Genomic DNA, 20247 nt, shown 5'->3' on the forward strand with positions numbered 1-20247 from the left:
TACAACCGAGCTAGAGGATGAATCCAGAAGTGATGATATCATCATTTCCTGTGGCGGCGATCGCCGCTGATCAGCATGATGATACGTCATACTAGCAAAGAACCAAGAAATTCCTTTCGATAGTACAGAGTACGAATACGAAGACTAATGTTTTCCCATCTCAAGACCAACTCACATCCCAGCCCTACCCCTATATCTCATCGCTAAGATTCAGCTATCCTTGTATCCCTGCTCATCGACATGACATCGTCCAATACCGCCTTGTTCTCCTCACATCCACCCGAGACTCAGGTCCTCCTCCATTCGTCCCTTCGTTATGCCCAACTCGCCTCGATGATCGTACCTCCCATATACTTAGTTAGAACCTTGGTGTTGAGAAGAAGACCGTTCAGTGTCAGAGGTCTGATGCATACCTCGATACTTGGAACTGGAGTTGGTGCTGTGGCTGGAGCGGGATTAGGGTATGGGGAAAGTGCTGTGAGAGATAGGTTAATTAGGATAGTGAGTTTCTGAAATTTCTCACTTCGTCTCAATTGTTACCGAGATGTCTTCAAAATACGGCTTAAGAGAGAATGATGCACTGATACTTGGTTGTTGGAGTAGAAAGCAGATACCCAACAGACTCGATCGAACGATTACTCTATAATATCGGCAACACTCTCAGCAATGTTGATACCCGCTTTGTTCCTCCGAAGAGCACCTTTACCATCTTTGATACTTGGTGGTGCATCTATAGGATTGGGTGTGGGCGTATGGGCACATCTGGGTGAGAGGTTAGGAAAAGGTCAGAAAGTGAAGGTGGAAGATGTGGTAGGTCACTTGCTCCCGTACAACAATGTGGTAGTACCTCGCTAATATTGATGAGGCATGACGGTAGACCGGTGAAGTGCCTGGTGTGGGTGATGTAGTGAAGAAGACTTAGCCGAGCATGTACTGTACGATAAGCTCCCTAGATGAACAAGAAGAACAAGATCTTTCTCTATGATCAAAGACATGATATGAAATGGCTTACTTACCCCTCATGATTGGAATACACACTCACACTGCGCCCTCATGATGATTGTCATTCTCATCTGATTTTCATGATATCGACTGTAACATGCGGCCATGTCCCACTCCTGATCATGTTCAAAGCAGCCTAAAAGAAACGGAATTTGCAATTCTTGTGAAAAAATGGAAAGAAGCTTGGACAAACAGCGATCAATCAGGGGAATCACTAGTCTCACTAACCCTCCTTTCGTATCTCGGACCTGTTACCCCCGGTTTGTCATTCCATCAACCACCAATCGATCAATCAAGACATGCTTAAATGCCGTGTTCCTACATGTTCGATGTTCTTAGCGCTGTTTCACTATAATAAAGACTGGAATGACGGAGAAATCGGGTAGGGATTCCTATTGTTCTTGGTAGCTGAAAAGTGTATAAAACCAAGAGACTAAGGGAAAGGACATGACATGAAATGGCATGTCAAAAATCTGCAGATGCAATAACGAGGATCTTTCTTCATCTACGCCACTTTCCACTCCCATCCACACACATATACACACCTACATCATCACTTATGCTTCCATCAAGATTTGCTTTTTTTCTCTCTTTTCCATATCTCAGTATTGTTCACAAGCTGACTAGACTGCTATGCTATCGGTACCGAATGCTGAGAATGCTGACTCATCGGCTGTACTGATGGGAAGGTATCTGATGACTTGCCACTCCATGCTGATAGCCGTTATACCACGGTCTGTGCATTGACTGTTAGTGTGTCGGATTTATCTACGATCAAGGGTGAAAATCTGAAGAGGTATATAAGGATAACTTACGATTCCCTTCTCACCTCTCACTCTCTTCTCTTTTCCTTCTTCTTCCTCATCAGTCTTTCTTCTTTTGACCTGAACTACTCACTTCCCTTCCATATTATCCTATAATTGTTACCTAACGACGCATCACCGACCATTAACGAAACCTTACGCTAACGTCCACACCGCCTTCACCCTACACCGCTCTAACACCCAAGCCGAGCTGACGATATCACCTCATTCCCTATTTACTCTCACTTCGTTGACACTCCGAGTACTCATTCGTCACCATATTCGGTCGTCGTCCCAACAAGCTTCGTAAGCTCCCACCTCCCTACCCATCAACCACTCCACCACCGTACGAGATGGGTCTTCCCTGGAATTACTGGCCCGACGACGTTCCTCCCGTCCTCCGACCCGTGACTCCTCGAATATACCATCCATACTACTCATCCTCTTACATCGACTCTTTCTCTTATCCTTCTCTTCCTGGTCCATCCTGGGGTGTCCCGCTCATCCCGGCTTCATCAAAGTGAGTCTATCGCTTCTACGCGAAATTTTAGAACAGGAGTAGGGACTGAAACTGACGTATGTGTGTATCGCTATCTTATATTCTCCGTTCTCCTTATTACCCTTTATATTCGGTCGCCACCCTAATCACGACAAAACGATGAAACACGACTTTTCAAGAATCATATATACAATCAAAATCGGCACCGCATCCTCTTCATTTCCTACACTTATCTTTCATATTCACCGCACACCGAATTTTGCCACTGAATCTCATATACCACCTCATCACAACGATGCCTTTCAGTCCTTGGATCAACGATACCGAGAGCATGGTCAGAGATTATGTGGAGAAAGAGACCAACGGCAACAGACAAACCGGACCCGGTGATCACGAGCTGGCTCAATTCGAAAAGTGGGCTAAGAACGACGACTTCAAGAAGGTGATGATGGACGTCCTCAAGGCTAGATTGGAGTTAGATTGGCCTCACAACTATAAAGCCTTAACCATATTAGGTAAAATGCCTGAAGGAGAACTGGAGGGATTAGAAGAGAAGTTGGGCAAATTAGCGGATTCAGCTCAGACAGTGGAAGGATTCAAATTCCTTAAAGAGCTGGCCAAACCTTTACACGAAAAGGCCAAAGCTGCAATTGCCAAGAAAGAGGAAGAGGAGATGAAGAAAAAACAAGCGGCGATTCAAGCGATGTGGGGAGGATTATGGGCGAATGACGGATACATCGCTCCTACGTTGCAATACGGTGGATACATGGGGTGGCCTTACCCATACAACGCCCCTCCAGGAATAGCAAGAGCTGCTATGGCAGAATGGCCCGGTAAGCCTCCTGATGGATGGTCCCCGTATGTCATCATGAGACGAGCGGCACCCACTTCCGCCGGTGCTCTATACCCTTACATCTATGATCCCTGGCCTAAAACCTAAAACGTCCGCTCGCTCTCAATATCGAATATATGCTGACTCTATATGTCTTTGTATTCATTATCTAGGACTAAGATAACTGCCTTGCCGCAGATCTACCCCATGTCGAGAACCGGTTATTACGCTACCCAGCCTGAACAAAAGGATACCCCTAAGCCTCCATCGAATTGGACGGTGTATGTGGGAATAGGTTCTAATCCGTGAGTAACACTCTCCATGAGCTGGCCATTCAAAGAATACGAGACCGATGACTTCATGTCTTGGGGGCCGGGCGGGGGAGTAGTCGTTGATGTCTTCTTTTCACTCCACCCGCTTCCACATATTGTGCATGATACATCGCATCATCGAATTCCATCACTCTTCGGCTTCCATTTCTTCATCGGTCGATCACTCCACCTGTTTCTGAACTCGACAACATTATGACAAAACAAACCAAAACAAAACTACATAAAACTATTACCCAACAAAATGTTAAATACAATTGACTCTCAACTTCGATTTATACTCTCTTCCCTTCACTCCATCTCTGCACCCCTTCCCCTACTTCTTCCTCCATCTTTACGCTTCATCAGTCAGAACTCAATGGGTCTAAGTAGAACATTACCTTTGGGTTTGACAGAACTGAACGAACAAGCAGCGAAGGATTTAGCGGACAGAGGATGGTGATTTCCGTTATTTTATCCTGACCATGTTGTATATATATCTACCTATCTACGATCTATCTCAATTCAGCTTATTTGTATTTACCTGTTCGTGGTCATTTTCCACTCATCATGTTACCTTCATATATGAACGATCCAACGAAAGAAGGAAGGGAGGGTAAGGATAATCGAGTTACGAGGTACAATTATGACTATATATGGAAAGATGAATTTCATGTCAAACTTGTACAACTTTACTCTTCCTTGCACAGCAGCCATCGCTCGCTCACTATCCACCGTCAGTCTGAGAACACCTTGGATTGAAGCCCGATACGAATGCAGAAAGCGAAGACTATATGGGCGATCTCACGGGTACTACCGCCGAGATGATCCGTAGTTGTATTCCGGTGGACCACCTCCACCTCCGCGATCGACAACGACACAAGTAATTTCGGACACGTCGACAGAGTTAGAGTATTATTCAGCATCATCATTCAATTGTATAATGACATACTAAGATAACAACAACTAGAGAAAAGACAGATAGACAGGATTCTTTTCCCAGAAGCCAAAAGCAAAACCAAATATCGATAGGAATACACTTAAAATCGATCAAAATATCGAAAGGATTAGATAATCAACGAAAACCTAACCAATCTAGTCGACCATATACTCCTTCATCCCGATACAGCATGAAAGTGCCATTCGCACTTGCACTCGTAGCTTCATCATCGACAACCTTCGTCAATGGGGCCGGTCTGACAGGTAAAGACTCTCTGAAACCTGAGAGTAAAGTAGCTAGGAATGTATTGGAAGGTAAATCAGAGGGATATTGCAGTGTGAGTAATTCACTTCACTTGATCCTGTATTTCCAAAGGAGAGTTCAACAGTATTGACTTGGTGCATCTATCATAACATAGCCATCAGGCCCTATCGAATCTACTCACTGCTTATACGAGACCGTCGAATCCCTGAATAAGAAACTCTTCCCCACGATACACGAACTTGTCTCATACCCCTTTTTCAAGCATTACAAGGTGGATTTGTACAAGGAGTGTCCGTTTTGGCACGAAAATGGTTTTTGCATGAATAGGAATTGTGGAGTCGAGGAGGCTAATGAGGTGAGTGAGCAGGCGTATAAGAGCTGGGAGGATAGTCAGGTTCGATCTGGGACATGCGATCAGAAAAAGTGGAGTGTACTAATGCTTTCCTTGCATTTGTAGGATGATATACCTGAGAAATGGAGGGCGAGGGCTTTATCAGAAATAAAAGTTTCTTCTGCAGGGGTGAGTCCACATATCACATATTGGTTCGTCCACTTTTTCGGGCATGTGTTAACGTCAACGTCCATATGTAGGACGAGGGAGTATCAGGATGTTATTTCAAAGAACAAGATTTCTGTTATGTTGAAGATGATGCCGATCAGAGTGGGTACAATATATCTTTCTTCACTATCCTATCGGCCACTCGCTCTTTCAGTAATATCGCGTATCTACAATCAGCTAACTTGTGTCCTTACGATACAGATGGCCAATATATCGACCTTACCCTAAACCCCGAACGATTCACAGGTTATGCCGGTGATTCGGCGCATAACGTCTGGCGAGCGATATATGAAGAAAACTGTTTTGGCTTATCCGAAGCTTCCTTATCGTCGTCGTCGTCGTCCGAGAAGACAACGAAAATTGCAGATACTGTCCTTGGTGCAGGGGGAATATCGAAAAGCAATGATGAGCAGGTTCCAGGTTGGGGTTTCAGCAAATTGAGTGAAGGGTGGGGTACAGAGATGGTCAAACATCCTTCGGCGGCCGGTGCGGGTGAAGTAGAATTGTGCGAGGAGAAGAAAGTCTATTATAGGGTTGTCTCTGGTGAGTTGAAGTTGATCCCAATTATTGATCCTCAGTGTGAGAAAGACCTTATACGAGTGTCCACTGAAATCATATCCTGTCCCACAAATAGGCCTCCACGCATCTATCTCCATTCACATCTGCGCCGACTACCTTGACCAATCGACAGGCGAATGGTCACCCAATCTAGAATGTTTCATCCAACGCCTGGCCACCCACCCCGAGCGACTATCCAATGTCTACTTCAACGCGGTTTTACTTCTGCGAGCTGTAGCTAGGGCAGCACCATACCTTCGTGCTTATGATATCGCCACTGCACCTACGAACGGACTCGGTGTCAAATCAGGTAGGGAGAGTGATCGATTGTCGAGACAGAAATTCAACGAGATTTTGGATTTGGCAAGTCAAGATGAGATGAATAAAGGGTTCGATGAGGGTGATTTCTTCAGGAGTGAAGATGCACCTGTGAGTAGCCCACCATGCTCTTCGTTCAGATACTTTCATTTCAATGCAAGATTGCAACTGATGATCTATGTGACACCTATGTAGATTCTCAAAGAACAGTTCAAGACTCATTTCAGGAACGTATCAAGGATCATGGATTGTGTAGGATGTGATAAATGTAGATTATGGGGTAAATTGCAAGTATCGGGTATAGGTACTGCTTTGAAGATCCTCTTTGAACTAGATGACAAAGCTTTAGAGTGAGTATCGATTCTCTCTCATGTGACCACTATCTTTCTCTTGATCGAAGGCCATAATTGCTTGCTGACTAATGGCTTTCATGCTCAGCCCAAAGATCAACCCTGACTTACTCCAGCGTTCAGAGGTAGTAGCGCTCTTCAATACCCTGCATCGAATTAGCGAATCGTTAGCTGCAGTAGAAGAGTTCAGGCAGATTTACGCTGCCCATCAAAAAGAGGAGGAAGAGGGAAGTAAGAGGAAGATCAAGCAGATAGAGGGAAGTGCGAATGAGACAGACACAACGTCATCGACATCGACGATATCGACCATACTGGCTGTCGTTCTGACCGCGTTCGAAGGGTTCAGGCGGACATGTAAGGGCTGTTTAGATACTATACAGAGTGAAGGGATTGGTCAGGTGATGCATAGACTGAGAGAATGGGTAGGTGGTGTAGGGAAAGGTGATTTGTAAGACTTGTTATAGTAGATCATGTATGCATGCTTTAATCATAGATACGTTGCTATATGTACAGTGTGCTTCGTCAGGAGGTAGTCGCCTTGACATGACAAATCGAGACAGCCGGTATACTCTTCCAATCGCCCAGGATGCTTCTCACAGTCTCTTTGGTACTCTCTTCATCGTACCACGGCAGGACTTTGTTCCTATCCGAATTGACATCAACGCAAATCTCAACCTCAGAAGTGAAACTTAGTGTCTCCCATGTATAGTTGTCCGGATCCCTACCTTCATTAGTCTTGTTATCGACAGGTAAGCTTATCAATCGTCCATTCTCCGTTTCAGGGGTTTTGTAGTATTCTGGTAATGTCCGAGTTAGTTGAGGTAAGATGGATCCATCCGATCTAGTCCGGAAACTAAACTCAATATTTGAGAAATTCGACAGGATATTACTATCTTGCAATCGCCTTTTGATGTCCTCGGGTAGGCTCTAGAGCGTAAAGAAATCACGTTGCATCACACTGGTTTGAGCAGCCTTGGGGTATGGAGATCTGAGTCTTTCCATTGTGCCATTATCGCATAATGCGGCGTCTTCTTCTAAGGGCTTCAAGCTTATCATACTGTCTATTTTTTCGGACGATCTCGAGGTGACATAGATACTTTTCAGTACATTTTCGCTCACTGAGCCCCTCTCTGGATCAGTAAATCCTGAGAGATCGATCTCGAATGACGCAGGTTGGTGAAGAGTATTCTGGACGAACGGAAGTTGCTCGATGGCTTTGGTATCGTTAAAGGATAGTTTCATCGAAGATCCCCATTGCCGGGTCCTATCTGATCTTTTCTTATCGCTGGGGGATAATAATTTCAGGTATCGTCTTCGCGTGGCGGGGCTTAGAGGTAAGATCTCTTGGAGAATTGACGGAGAGGCAGTGGATTGCGACATTATCTAGATGTTATCTGTAGTGGAGAAACGTTGATCTGTAGCGTATATTCCTAGATAGGTACAATGTGATGTATACAGGTATCTACAAGTTGTGAGCGATCACCGAGGAGATGAGGGGCCAACAGAGTGAGAAGTCTTCAGTCCTCTCTCCCTTCTTACACTCCTCGATACGATTCGTTTCAAGTTCTCGATAGGGACTGTATCTCCTTGCATCTGTCTGAGAAGCCGATAGCAAATGAAAGGATAACTGTTATTCGGTGATGTGAGCTTTTGCTCCGCTTCTCGATTAGCCTCAATTGGTGTACTTTACTTGCGTCATAAAGCTCACACCCCTCAATATCGATCAAATTGCTTCAAGCGAATACTGCATTCAAAAAATTCCAATCATTGCTTTCAGTAGTACCACACCAATCGTCATTCAACAATGCAAGCAGCCCAGACCGACTATTCAGAAAATGTTTTGACAGAGACCCACCCCGGTACCGATGTCAAAAGACAATTGTTCTTGAGGGATCCCTCTTACCCATTGCCTCGAGGATGTATCTCGTCAACGCACAAGATGAGCGTGAGAGATGTCAACAATGGTCTCTCCGCCATCGACTCGCTAAATTTCTTCCAAGATAGTCTCCAGACCCCTAGTCACTTCAAGATCTGCCCGCCTAGAGTCAAAGGTGGAAGACCCTCTACTACCGATGCCGCTCTGAATACAATATACATCACCTCAAGGAAGTCCAACGATACAACGGCTGTCTTACAGTCAGAGTACGATCACACATTCGGTTCAAAAGATGTTACTGCCACTTTTGAACAGATTGTTAAGTTCACATTGGACACCTTACCTGAAGAATACCTTAAGTATATCAGAGGAATGGATCTGTTGGCTAAGTTCAGCTCGGTTGGATGTACGATCAGATCAATCGACTCTGTCATTCCTACCATCACGGGTACTCTGCGAGATCATCTCAAGTCCCAAGATGGTTGTTTGAGATACGTCCCTATGGGTTACCCCCCAGTCATTCGATCAGGATCAGAAGGATCATATCAATGGTCATCTGTGGCTGTACCCAACTGGATTGAAATCACCTTCCAAGCCGACTCGGATGACACTGTAGTGCACCACCGATATGATGACAAATCAGCAAGAGCACTATTGAGGACTCATTTGGGTGAGAAAGCGTTTGTGATACCCGCCACGAGTGTTCTCAAGGTCGATGCTCAAGTACAACCTTGCCATCAGGAGATACAGGAAGCAACGATGATTGCACATGGGGTGAACCCTGCATTTTGGGGACACACTACGAGGCAGTGGTAATCATTCGTGATTGGCCCAAACCTTGCGGTGTCATCGTAGTATTTATGTAGGCTGGTTCATATGAATATTACAGACTCCAAAGAATGATTCTCTTTGGGTGACTACGCCCCAATGCCAAACATACTGGCTCTTTCAGATTCGAGATCTTGAGTCTGGTTATACGCTTGGATAACTAGAGCCCTCGAACGAAGTGACACTGTATACGATGGCAATCTGTCTGTCGATTGACCTGTGTTCTGCGCTTCTTCACTTTGCTCATTTTCCACTACTTCTGCCTCGATTATCAGAGACGAAGCTGCATCCAAAGTGAACTTCGCATCTTGCCATACCTTGGTCAGAGCCTGCTCGCTGTGATCTTTATCGTAAAACGAAAAGACTTTGGTATTGGCCGAATCGAGGAGAAATTCAATATCCAGTCTTGATTGGACATTCTGCGTTCTCCAATCATACGCCTTATGATCGGGTTCAAAAAAGGGGCAGTAAGTGGCAAAGATACCAATGCATCATTCTGCTTGTATTAGCGGGCCAATATTCTCTGTAGTTCAGGAGTCATAGATCTCGTGGATTTGATGCTTAATTCGATTTTGTACAATCTCGACAATATATCTGTAAGATTTTCTCTCGTTTGTCCTTCATGTACCCTCTCGGCCAGAGAATCTAGAATGAAAGAATGCTCCTGTCGAATTTTCACCTTGACCTTCTTACCGTTACTTGTGGTCGGGGTTGACGTACTGTACAAACAAAGTTGCTTCCGATTTCACCCCCACTGGCCTCGTAGGTAGGTCCGGCGACGGCATAGATAGTTGTTCGATTGCAGTACGCTCACAGTAACGTCGAGCTTTTCGTCTCTGCTTGGCTCTCCGTCGTCCCAACTGATTTGTCCCAGAGGAGCATTGCGAACTAACAGTGGCGAGATCTGGTACTGGCTTTGGTGTTGAAATCCAATCTGAGAACAATCGAGCTCACATATCAGGATAGGCCTCCGACTTGCATGATCACCATTGGTACTGTTGCCTGGTCCGGAGGGCAAGTGGTTGTAGAAAGTCAATTTATGTGATGATGGATAGTCGGATTGTGTTGGTATATATGTATAGCGCTTTTTGTTGTCTTCAGTCAAAGGACATAACCCTGCAACGCCCTGATGCAAGGCCAGATCCTCACCTTCGCTCATGATTGGCATGGTTATCCCAAACTGTATCGCGTGTCAAATTTGACGTTGCAGCTACTCAATATGCGGCAACTAAGTCGTTCTCAAGTATATACAGGTAAACAGTATGCCTTCCTCAAAGATACGCAATCCCTATACGAAACACCGTCCAGATTGAGAATAGTTCTTTGTTAGTAGCATGAAACAATGAGGTCATATCTTCGCGAAGGCGCAGCTGTCAGATCCTCTCGAATCCAAAGAAAGGAACTGGGAAGTACTCTCTGGATACTTGTCCCTTCAGTCCTGATGCGGTTCTGGGAAGGTATAAAAAGGGCGTTTACACAGGAAGATGCCCCTCGACAGCTTATTGCACCTCCCAAGATTGTATAGCCCTTGCTATCTATTTGAAAACTCAGAAAGACGGTAACTTGCGAAAGCTAAAATACCAGCCCTGATCTGTTGAACCGTACGGATTGTGAAAAGCAGGCCACGCCTTACATACACAATCTTTTGGAAAAAAATGCCTTACCCGCTATCTAGGGGCGCCACGCAGAACGGTAACGTCGATCGGGAGATCACTCGTCTGCCAGATACAGAGTCTCTCGAGCCACAATCCCGCATGGAAAATGCACATCTACCGACCCACCGGATCTCCTCATTAAGGCATAGGATAGGGCTCCCTGCTGATGGGGATACAATAAATCTGTGGGAAGATGCAGACGCACGAGACAGCTTTGATTGGACACTCAAACTTGCCATTGATCCATTGGCTTTACACGCTCAAGCTATCCATACCGAAGACGCAAAAATTGACAGCGAAATGGACGCTTCTGGCATCGACCCTTGGGATCGACGAACCAACCATAAAGCTGCAAAGAGCGTAACTGAGAATACGCTAGAGTCCATACTTGGCCTTGGACATACTTTGCTGACGTTCATCGGCACATGCCATCCCGTCTACTTCCCACAAAGAGAAAACCAGACTTACGGCAAAACAGTAACGACCGGTATGATCGCACACCACCGCTTCAGCTTGTCATCATTGGGCGAAGATGTTAAATCCAAATTGATCGAAAATGATATTTTTGCGAGGTTCAGAACTGTCGGGTTCACAATGAAATTATTAAACCCAAGTTCCCTGTACCAGCGTGTCAAGGAAGATATGTTGCAAGCTAATGAGGGTGTGCGAGAAGGCGAGAAAAGCACAATTCCCATAACGGCAGTGAATGACCTGATAGAATTCAGATATCAGACGTCTGAAACGAAACAGCAATTCGAATTGATGTGGGACCTGACACCCGAAAGAACACAAGTCTTACCGAACTACGAGTCTGATGGGAGTGTAGAAACGCTGAGACAGGCATTGAATGGCAGCATGTCGACAATAATAGGGGTGACGAGTGTGAGTACGGTCGCTGATGATATATCCTGGTATGTACAATCTCAGGCGAGGCTTCGAGAGCAAGCAGAGACCCGACAACGAATCGAACGTGAAAGCCAGATACACGACTTCTTAGCGTCAATACAGGAGGTCAATAATCCCGGTTGCTCCGAGGGCCTTTCGACAAGAAGAGCGATCATTGCCCAAGCGGAATCTGAGTATCGAGGTAGCCAATATGGATGGCTTACTGATATTCAGGAATTTTGGAGGTGAACGGGGTCTGATCAATATTCATTCCATTATATGCAATATGCAAATTCACTATGTGTGATTACTATGGCATTGATTAGCCGGCATATTTTCCCTTCCAATCTGCCAAGCGAGTGATCCCGCTCTACCTATAGCACATGACATGCTAACTCCGTCCATGTTGAAAGCGCTCTTTCCGAAATCATCTCTCAATTCGTTTTCAGTGAACACTAGGTGTATCTGACTTGGACATTTCTGGGAAAGGTGTTTGTAAGCCGGATTTTTGCGGCTCATCGATGAATTGAGTCAGTATACTCTCAAGTTCACCAATATCATCGGAATTAGTGGGCTTATCCTGGTCGTCATTCAGACTGAAATTTTCATTGAGTGCTTCAAAGACTGAATGAGGGTCGGTTAGCCTCACGTTCACACCGGTCGCAGGGTATCTGGATAAATCATGACCGTCGATCATGGACTTCTTGGTCTGCCCGTTCAAAGGTAGATCTCCAAAGGTGAGGTTATGTAGATGATACAGTTCAGTATCCATTTCCTTCGATTCTGACCCTTTTCGTGTAGAGCTTACGAGCGTTGATGAACAAAGGAGATGAGCAAGATGGAGAGGTTGTTTACAACTAGCAGAAAGAGTGTATAGATAAGCTTTTTCAGTGGTCAGTCTTGACGTTGAGAAGCAACGGCATATGACAGCAGCAGACATCTCGTATGCAGTGATAGATGAATGAGAGAAAACTCAGTATTAATGAAGAGGGCAAATGCAAAAATTATACATACAATGGCAAATCTAATAGTCTTCTAATTCTCCCTGATCTCCACACCTTCGGTCTTGTCTACTAACTCATCCACCTTCTCAGCTTCCTCTCTCACCATATCATCACCCTCGATCACTTTCACTTCTCCTTCTCCTTCTTCCACTTGAGCATCTTTTGTTGGTTCTTCTTCGTCATCTCCACCTTCGACTTTGTATAGGTACCCTTCGATCCACCCTGATACTTCCTCTTTACCCTCTCCAGCAAATATCGATTCGGCAAATGCATCTCGATTGTTAGCGTTTGTTTGCTAGAAAAAAGCATGTATCATCAGTACACCTCATAGCTTATTGTTGGGTTGGTGGGCTCACCTTGAGTAATGGTAATCCGCCTCCTTGTTCTTCTGATAATTCTACCAGAGCTTTGACACAGGCTACGTGGTTATTCGATACTGCCCAGTGAAGGGGTGGCGATCCAGCTTCGTTTGTGCGCGACAAGAGTTCTTTGGGAACGAGAGGAAGAAGGTAGTTCAGGACATCTGACGTGAACATGAGATCGGCAAATCAACCCATGTGCCATATTCAACCTCATAACTGCTCACACAGATGATCACTGCACACTCACCGATGTGACCATTTCCACAACACATATGCAACACCGTATTCCCCCTCTCACCCCTTGCTTCAGCTAACGGTCCAGCTCCGAACTTCTCTACGAATTCTTTCAACTCGTCCACTTCGCCATATCGAGCGGACAGTAAGACCTCTTCGATATCCTCAGTCACGGGCGTTGGCTTTGACATGGTGCGATTTCTTATGGGTTGACTACTGGGAAGTGTTGACAATGGACTGGAAATGGACCAAAAAAATGGGTTGCACGAGAGCAGCAAAGAGGACTGTTGGCTTAAGCTCTGATTTCAACTTTTCGATTGAAAACGTGGTCGGGTGGCAAACATCAAGTCACGTGAGACAGCATTGGCGGTTGACTGGATGGCCGTTCCTGACTGTCCATCGTCATCGAGATCGTAAAGTTATCCATTCATCTTCCATCTATCCATCTGTATTGTATCACTGAAATTGTATATTTTTGACTTTTTGACGAATGATGACAACAAATCAGTAGTCCCATCAACATGGCAAGAGGATCAACGAAATCAGCCAAGCAATCCCCCTCCGCAAGTAGCAGTGGCAACATCCTATCTTTCTTCTCCAAGACACCTACTCCTCGTCGGACATCAAGCGCGTCCAAGAACGGACTTTCCGAGAAGGTCGTAGTCGAAGATATCAAGCCTGTAGTAGAAGATAGAAAGGGGAAGGGAAAAGCGACATTACTTGTGGGATCCATCGAAGATCCAGTGGTCATCAGCGATGATGAAGATATCTTACTGGTCTCACCACCCAGCACAATGGGTAGGAAACGGAAATTGTCCCAAATATCTCCCGAAGTTGGTCCTTCTTCTCTGAGACCCATCGATTCCTGCAAACCACCTCCGTTCCCTGGATACCCAGACTTCAGACCACCGACTACATGGCCTGAGGTCATTAATGTAGGAGACATGCATAATATCGAGCACGAAGACGAAGACGATGATATACCTCCTTCGGATGAGGATCATAATCGGAATCAAGATCCGGAAGATGGCGATGATGCCGAGAATGATGATTCAGGTTTAGACATGGACGTGGAACCAACAGATCTGGATTTACCTGACCCGATCGAACCTGAAACACCACAGGTTGCGACACCCAGTAAACAGTTTAAGGAGAGTGATCTAGGGATGAACATTGATATGACGGAAGAGTGGGAAGAACCTGAAGATGAAGGTATGGGAATGGAAGAGGATGGTGAAGGGGATGACGAAGCTAGTGTTATTTCTGAACCCATCAATAGGGGAAGATGCAAGAAAGGTATATCAGGAGGGAAGATTTCGGAATGTCCGGTGTGTGGAAAATCGTTGAAAGGGCAGGTCAATACGGTAAGCTTCATTGTGCTGTTAGGATATTCGTTAGCTTATATTGTCATTTCCTAGGCTGCACAGCATCATATCAATACTTGTCTCGATTCATCATCATCTTCGTCACGTTCTGCCAAGAAGGCTCGTCCTGTATCCTCTTATGCCTCTTTCTCAACTGAACCTTCCCCCTCACCCGAACCAGAGGTATCTACCAAGGGACCAAATGCATTTTCAGTGCTTATGAGTGGACACAAGGAGAAGGATCAATGGAAAGATGCGGAAGCGGATTTGAAGAGGGATGGCAAGCGATTTGTGGGAAGGAGGAAGGCACCGTTCTATAAGGTATGTTCAGCTACACCAGAGGTTCCTAACACATCTTACCGGCTGACGATGGTCATGGCTTTTCGAGAATAGGTCATGACTGGAATGCCTGTAGCTGTCGATGCATTCAGGTATGGTGCAATACCGAAAGTCACTGCGTACCTCTTGACGTATGTTACCTTGTCCATTCTTGCTATGATCTGTAGAACTGACAGCGACCATCGTATAGACACGCACACTCAGATCATTATACCAATCTATCAAAGAGCTGGACACATGGTCCGATATACTGTTCAGAGACAACCGCCAATCTAATCGTACATATGTTGGGTGTGGAACCCAAGTGGGTGGTAAGTCAGCTACATATAGCATTCAGAGACTTACTGCATGAAGCTGACTATCTGTGTAGCATGGGTTACCTGATGATATACCTTTTGAGATGCCAAATACCGGTGGTGTCACGGTCACACCCATGGAGGCGAACCATTGTAAGCTGACCCCTACGCCATACTTATTGATCGAAGCTCACTCAGATATCAGGTCCGGGATCATCTATATTCCTGTTCGAAGGGCCACAGACTGTCAACGCCGGTGATTCGGGCTTCAGGTCACCCTACGTGGGAAGCAAGAAGATCTTCCGGTATTTGCATTGTGGAGATTTTAGAGCGTAAGTGTCTTTTTTTATGGTCCAATACACTGTTTCTCAAGTTGACTCAGTTGTATGGCAGATGCCCAAAAATGGTCCTTCACCCAGCGATAGCCAGAGCACCCATTCACACTTGCTATCTCGATACGACTTACCTAAATCCCAAATACTGTTTCCCGCCTCAACCACAAGTGATCAACGCGTGTGCATCGTTAGCTCGGAAGATGGTGGTCGGATTGTCCGCAAATGCACCTGACTTCCAAGCTATGCAGCCGAAAGTTTATATAAAGGCGGAAGAAGGAGAAGAGATAAAACCTGATCCCTCAGAGTTGGCCGAAAGATCAAAAGCCATGATGGCTGGATGGTTGGTCAAGAAAGAAGACAACGATGTGAAAGAGGAATTGAGAGATATCAACGATGTCAAGCCGAAGGGGCGTACCCTGGTGGTTATGGGAACGTATTCCATAGGGAAAGAGAGGATCGTCAAAGGTAAGCTTATTGGTGACGAAACTCGTTAAACCTTCAGCTGATGCCTCTTTCAGCGGTGGCGAAAGCTCTGGGAACTACCATATATTGCGATCCTCGAAAGAAAGGGATACTGCTTTGTCAGACCGATCCAGAGCTGCATGCTATGCTAAGTACTGATCCCATATCGGTAAGTCCATACATACTCGTGTGATAACATTGTCTAATGCTGATTTACACATTATCTACACAGTCTCAAGTCCACCTTTTACCACTTGGTAATATCCAGCTCGATCGTATGCAACCTTACCTCGCTCGACTACACCCACATTTTGATCGAGTACTGGCTTTCAGACCTACCGGATGGACGTATACCCCACCGGCAGGTACAGATATGTTACCTGATGTCAACACTGTCATCAAGCGTGATCAGGCCAGATGGTTCAGTGAGAAGGATTTGAAGGAGATGAGAGGGAGTTGTAGGACTTTTCAATTATTTGGTGGGTCTTATCATTCTAGGCTGATTGGCGTTTATGCTGATTGACTTACCTGAGTATAGGCGTACCATACTCTGAACATTCAAGTTTCACTGAATTAACGTGCTTCGCCTTATCAATCCCTGGACCTGATCTCAAAATGATAGCTACTGTTAATGTGGGAAATGAAAAGAGTCGAGCGAAAATGAAGAAATGGTATGTGCTTTGACTCTGTTCGGTGGTTCAGCTGGATTCATAGCATGGTTCATTCCCATATTCAAGTAGACAGCTGACTTATCTTTTTCGCATTGTGATCGTTAGGTTCGAGAAGTGGGCAGCTGAAAAGTCACGTAGGAAAGATAAGGGGTTGCCTGCGATAGTGGATTATCGTGATGAGACTTTTGTAAGTGATTGTGATCAGCCGTTGCCATTACATAACAGCTTGTGCTGATGAGATACACGTATCGTAGTGGTAATGCTTCCATGAATCATACGAGATTATGTCTGTTGTACTGTATTGTATTGTATCTTTGCCAGGTCATGCCAGTTGTATATTATCAGACAATGCATAACATACTGAACAATGTGAAGTTGGTAGGTAGCGTCAGTGTAACCTTCCTGTATCGGATAGGCATTGATACAATGCATCCACCCAAGCAGTGATTGTTTGCGTGGATGCCCATTATTCGTCGCCACTGCCACCAAGGTGTGTCGAGAAAGTCGAGTGGAGGAGGATGGTGACCGACTACTGACTGAGCATCGCATCACATCAGGCTTAACACCTGATCGCATCTTTTGTTTGCTTTCTGTTTGATATCATACTGTGTTAGACAAGCATCAGATTGAGAAGCCATAGCATCAGCATATCATCTAGTACAATACCACTGCGATGTCAATGTTGGACCGACTGCGAATGCGAAGAGCGTCCTTCTCACCAACTCCATCGACCTCATCAGCATCATCATCTACCACCTCTTCGCCTGTACCACCAGCTGCATCGTACTTCCCACCTTCAGGAAGGGTCCCACCAGCATATGAGAATCCAGATAAGAACGGCGTGAATTGGCTATTCGCTTTACCTGATGAATTGCTGGAAAGGGTCTTTGTGGGGTTGGATAGGATAACGCTCAGTAGATGTTTTAGAGTGAGTCGGTTGTCTATAAGCTGCATGCTCCACTTGATCATCTTTCATATTTTAAGTATAACCAGATGCTCCAATAGTGATTTTTGAAGGATAGATGATATACGAAGTGCTAAGTGCGATTTGCTAATTGATTTTGACCACTTATATAGGTTTGTAAAAGACTTAACGAACTTCTATCATCCTCCATCCCCATCTCACTCACCTACACCTTACAATGTAATTCTCTCAGATTGAATCCTAATGCCTTATTGCCTCAATCGTCTAATCCTAATCATATACCACCCTCTAAAGCGGTTCTACTTTCGACGCTGAGAGAGAGATTAACGAGATTCAAGAATTTTCAAGCTCGGTCTTCGAATTCGATAAAATTCCAGGAGAGTGAAGGAAGGTTGTATGAGTATCTCGAAGGGGTGCTGTTGAGGAATGTCCCGCCTGTGCAGTTTATCGGACCTAGGGAGGCGGGGAGGGAAGTTGCGGTTTATGAGTTGAGTAAAGGAGATGATTGGGAGGATGTCAATGTGAAAGAAGAGAAAAAGGATAAATCGAATACTGAAGAACAAGGAGGCGATGAGGAAGATGAAGTTGTCGAAGAGTACGAAGAAGATCAATTGGTTAATGATATTAGGAAAACACACAAGTTCGATTTTGACATGCAGGATTTCGCGGTTGATCCTGGACAAGATCTGTTTGTGGTCGCTGAAGTGAGGTAAGTTAGAGCAGAGCACTTCCTCACTTTTTGTTCTTTGATATGGGGATAGAGTATCAGTCCTTGATCAAAGAGATTGTATGTCCTTCACCTCCTGGAAATATTGTATTGATGTATGTCCCATCTCAGACATCCCTCACCCCGAAACTACACTCTCCATATTCACCTTTTGACATTATCGACCTTCCAACCCCATCCCAAAGCTGCTCAACCAGTCCTCGAATGGCCAGGTCCACTGCACGCGAGGATCGCTTCGCTAGGGTTCCAGATCTGCGATGATGGATTATTCGTGTTGAGGAATAATAATAGCGGCGCGAAAGATCATCTGGTGGGGTGGCAATGGACAACAGGGAGATTGGCTGTTGTGAGTTTGTCAGATCCTGGATCTGATTATGCCCTTGAATCGTTCCTCTTCTTTAACCTCCCTTTCACCATCACACGGGAACAACTGCTCACTCACATACGCTCTACCCATAGACGCTCAAACCGCCAGCGGTATCGACCTTCGAATCGTTCATCCTACTCACTCCGACCTCTTTCCTCGTCCCATCAGTCAGAACACGTCTACGGCCCGATTCCTTGATCCAAGATAATCTGGCCGACGCTCGTGATTTAGTATTCACGCATCATCTATACATATATGCTTTCCCACCATTCTCATCGACGGCAAATTGCCCTACCGCCTCTACCACATCCGAGGGAGCAAACTCGAGTGAACCTGCTCCACCTCACACGCCTACTCAAATAGCTATCATCGACTTACCGGAGTTCGTCATTGATTTAGATGAGAACCTCCCTCCACCAAGATTAACAATCAGAACGGATCCACCCCCTCGACATACATTCCCCACCCACCCACCAGAAAATATACAGCAGTTTGTCCCCGATCCTGAAAGTGGGATTATCATCATTGAATTTTACTGTCAACCTCTCACTGCCGCTCCTCATAATCATCCACACTTCGTTATGTTCTCTCTCAAGAAGACTTTCTTGGCGTACTTGCCTGCTCCCACCAGTCCGCTTTTACTTCAGGCGTTTCCTCGGCCTGCACCGGTTGTTCGATGGGAATCGATAGCGCCGAAAGTCAGGTTGATAGGTCCGGATGAACCTGAACCTTGTGAGTGAAATCGTGTCGTGTTCTTGGGTGCTCCCTCATCTCGCTGTTTGTCTTGCCATGAGACTATCTTATCATGCTACACATATCATGAATCGCGCGTTAATCAACTTTTGTATCTGTGCTTCTCCGTAGCCTGGGTGTGTTACGTCTACGGCTCACGATACGTCGTACCCTACCCGCACGCTTCCGAATCGTCTACCACGGTCAGACTATACGATTTCGATCCGATGCGAGTAAGACAGGAAACGTATTCTAGACGGAACGAAGGCTTCGTTGGGAGTTTACCGACTTCACCGAGAGGTATAGTACAGAGATTGATGTTTGGATTGTCTACGTCCTCGTCTGCACCCAACACGTCGAGTACACCTCCGACTGCTAGCGCAAACGAAAAGGGGGGTTCGCCATCTAAGCGGAAGTCATTAGATGGAAGTCAGACTCAGAAATATGATGGGGATAGGGATGGTATCGTTCTGGTCTCTGAGGAGACAGTCTTAAAGAAGAAATTACCATTGAAATATGAGATTAAGACTGGTAGGGAATTACCGTTCACATATTCGGAAAAGAGGTATGTGAATAGGGAGATTGATACGGTTGTTATGGATGGGGAGAGATTGGTCTTGTTTGATGTGAGTTTAAGGTATCTTATTGGCTTGAGGGTCACACAGTCAATGCTGATAGTGTGTCGTATGTGTCAGTATACCGATGATAAAGAATTTATGGAAATTTTAGATTTTTAGATGCCATGTGTGGTC

At 45.4% G+C, this 20247-nt stretch overlaps 9 protein-coding genes across 9 annotated transcripts; 7 read left to right on the top strand and 2 right to left on the bottom strand.

Moving 5' to 3' along the window:
• Window positions 1-240: 240 nt before the first annotated feature.
• Window positions 241-922, top strand: L199_004627 (uncharacterized protein; the record flags this gene model as incomplete). Its single annotated transcript, XM_064890352.1, has 3 exons — window positions 241-501; window positions 604-810; window positions 878-922. 3 exons carry the CDS (start codon window positions 241-243, stop codon window positions 920-922), a joined length of 513 nt encoding a protein of 170 aa, XP_064746424.1.
• A 1677-nt stretch (window positions 923-2599) lies between these two features.
• L199_004628 (uncharacterized protein) lies at window positions 2600-3445 on the top strand (the record flags this gene model as incomplete). Its single annotated transcript, XM_064890353.1, has 2 exons — window positions 2600-3162; window positions 3310-3445. The coding sequence occupies 2 exons, from the start codon at window positions 2600-2602 to the stop codon at window positions 3443-3445; spliced, it is 699 nt and encodes a 232-aa protein (XP_064746425.1).
• Window positions 3446-4574: 1129 nt separating this feature from the next.
• L199_004629 (uncharacterized protein) lies at window positions 4575-6885 on the top strand (the record flags this gene model as incomplete). Its single annotated transcript, XM_064890354.1, has 8 exons — window positions 4575-4721; window positions 4803-5003; window positions 5106-5168; window positions 5240-5309; window positions 5409-5750; window positions 5842-6194; window positions 6279-6433; window positions 6522-6885. The coding sequence occupies 8 exons, from the start codon at window positions 4575-4577 to the stop codon at window positions 6883-6885; spliced, it is 1695 nt and encodes a 564-aa protein (XP_064746426.1).
• Window positions 6886-6955: 70 nt separating this feature from the next.
• L199_004630 (uncharacterized protein) lies at window positions 6956-7813 on the bottom strand (the record flags this gene model as incomplete). The annotated part of the gene is made up of 2 exons (XM_064890355.1): window positions 6956-7360; window positions 7553-7813. The coding sequence occupies 2 exons, from the start codon at window positions 7811-7813 to the stop codon at window positions 6956-6958; spliced, it is 666 nt and encodes a 221-aa protein (XP_064746427.1).
• A 424-nt stretch (window positions 7814-8237) lies between these two features.
• On the top strand, window positions 8238-9125 carry L199_004631 (uncharacterized protein; the record flags this gene model as incomplete). The annotated part of the gene is made up of 1 exon (XM_064890356.1): window positions 8238-9125. The coding sequence occupies one exon, from the start codon at window positions 8238-8240 to the stop codon at window positions 9123-9125; it is 888 nt and encodes a 295-aa protein (XP_064746428.1).
• A 1667-nt stretch (window positions 9126-10792) lies between these two features.
• On the top strand, window positions 10793-11926 carry L199_004632 (uncharacterized protein; the record flags this gene model as incomplete). The annotated part of the gene is made up of 1 exon (XM_064890357.1): window positions 10793-11926. One exon carries the CDS (start codon window positions 10793-10795, stop codon window positions 11924-11926), a length of 1134 nt encoding a protein of 377 aa, XP_064746429.1.
• Window positions 11927-12712: 786 nt separating this feature from the next.
• On the bottom strand, window positions 12713-13468 carry L199_004633 (uncharacterized protein; the record flags this gene model as incomplete). Its single annotated transcript, XM_064890358.1, has 3 exons — window positions 12713-12976; window positions 13038-13204; window positions 13291-13468. 3 exons carry the CDS (start codon window positions 13466-13468, stop codon window positions 12713-12715), a joined length of 609 nt encoding a protein of 202 aa, XP_064746430.1.
• A 330-nt stretch (window positions 13469-13798) lies between these two features.
• Window positions 13799-16979, top strand: L199_004634 (uncharacterized protein; the record flags this gene model as incomplete). The annotated part of the gene is made up of 11 exons (XM_064890359.1): window positions 13799-14641; window positions 14696-14962; window positions 15035-15111; window positions 15171-15291; window positions 15351-15429; window positions 15482-15608; window positions 15670-16076; window positions 16130-16242; window positions 16306-16552; window positions 16612-16744; window positions 16850-16979. The coding sequence occupies 11 exons, from the start codon at window positions 13799-13801 to the stop codon at window positions 16977-16979; spliced, it is 2544 nt and encodes an 847-aa protein (XP_064746431.1).
• A 438-nt stretch (window positions 16980-17417) lies between these two features.
• Window positions 17418-20232, top strand: L199_004635 (uncharacterized protein; the record flags this gene model as incomplete). Its single annotated transcript, XM_064890360.1, has 6 exons — window positions 17418-17672; window positions 17822-18378; window positions 18508-18742; window positions 18856-19495; window positions 19628-20121; window positions 20191-20232. The coding sequence occupies 6 exons, from the start codon at window positions 17418-17420 to the stop codon at window positions 20230-20232; spliced, it is 2223 nt and encodes a 740-aa protein (XP_064746432.1).
• Window positions 20233-20247: the final 15 nt, after the last annotated feature.

This window comes from Kwoniella botswanensis, chromosome 1, assembly GCF_036426115.1.
Source record: "Kwoniella botswanensis chromosome 1, complete sequence".
NCBI classification, from domain to species: domain Eukaryota; kingdom Fungi; phylum Basidiomycota; class Tremellomycetes; order Tremellales; family Cryptococcaceae; genus Kwoniella; species Kwoniella botswanensis.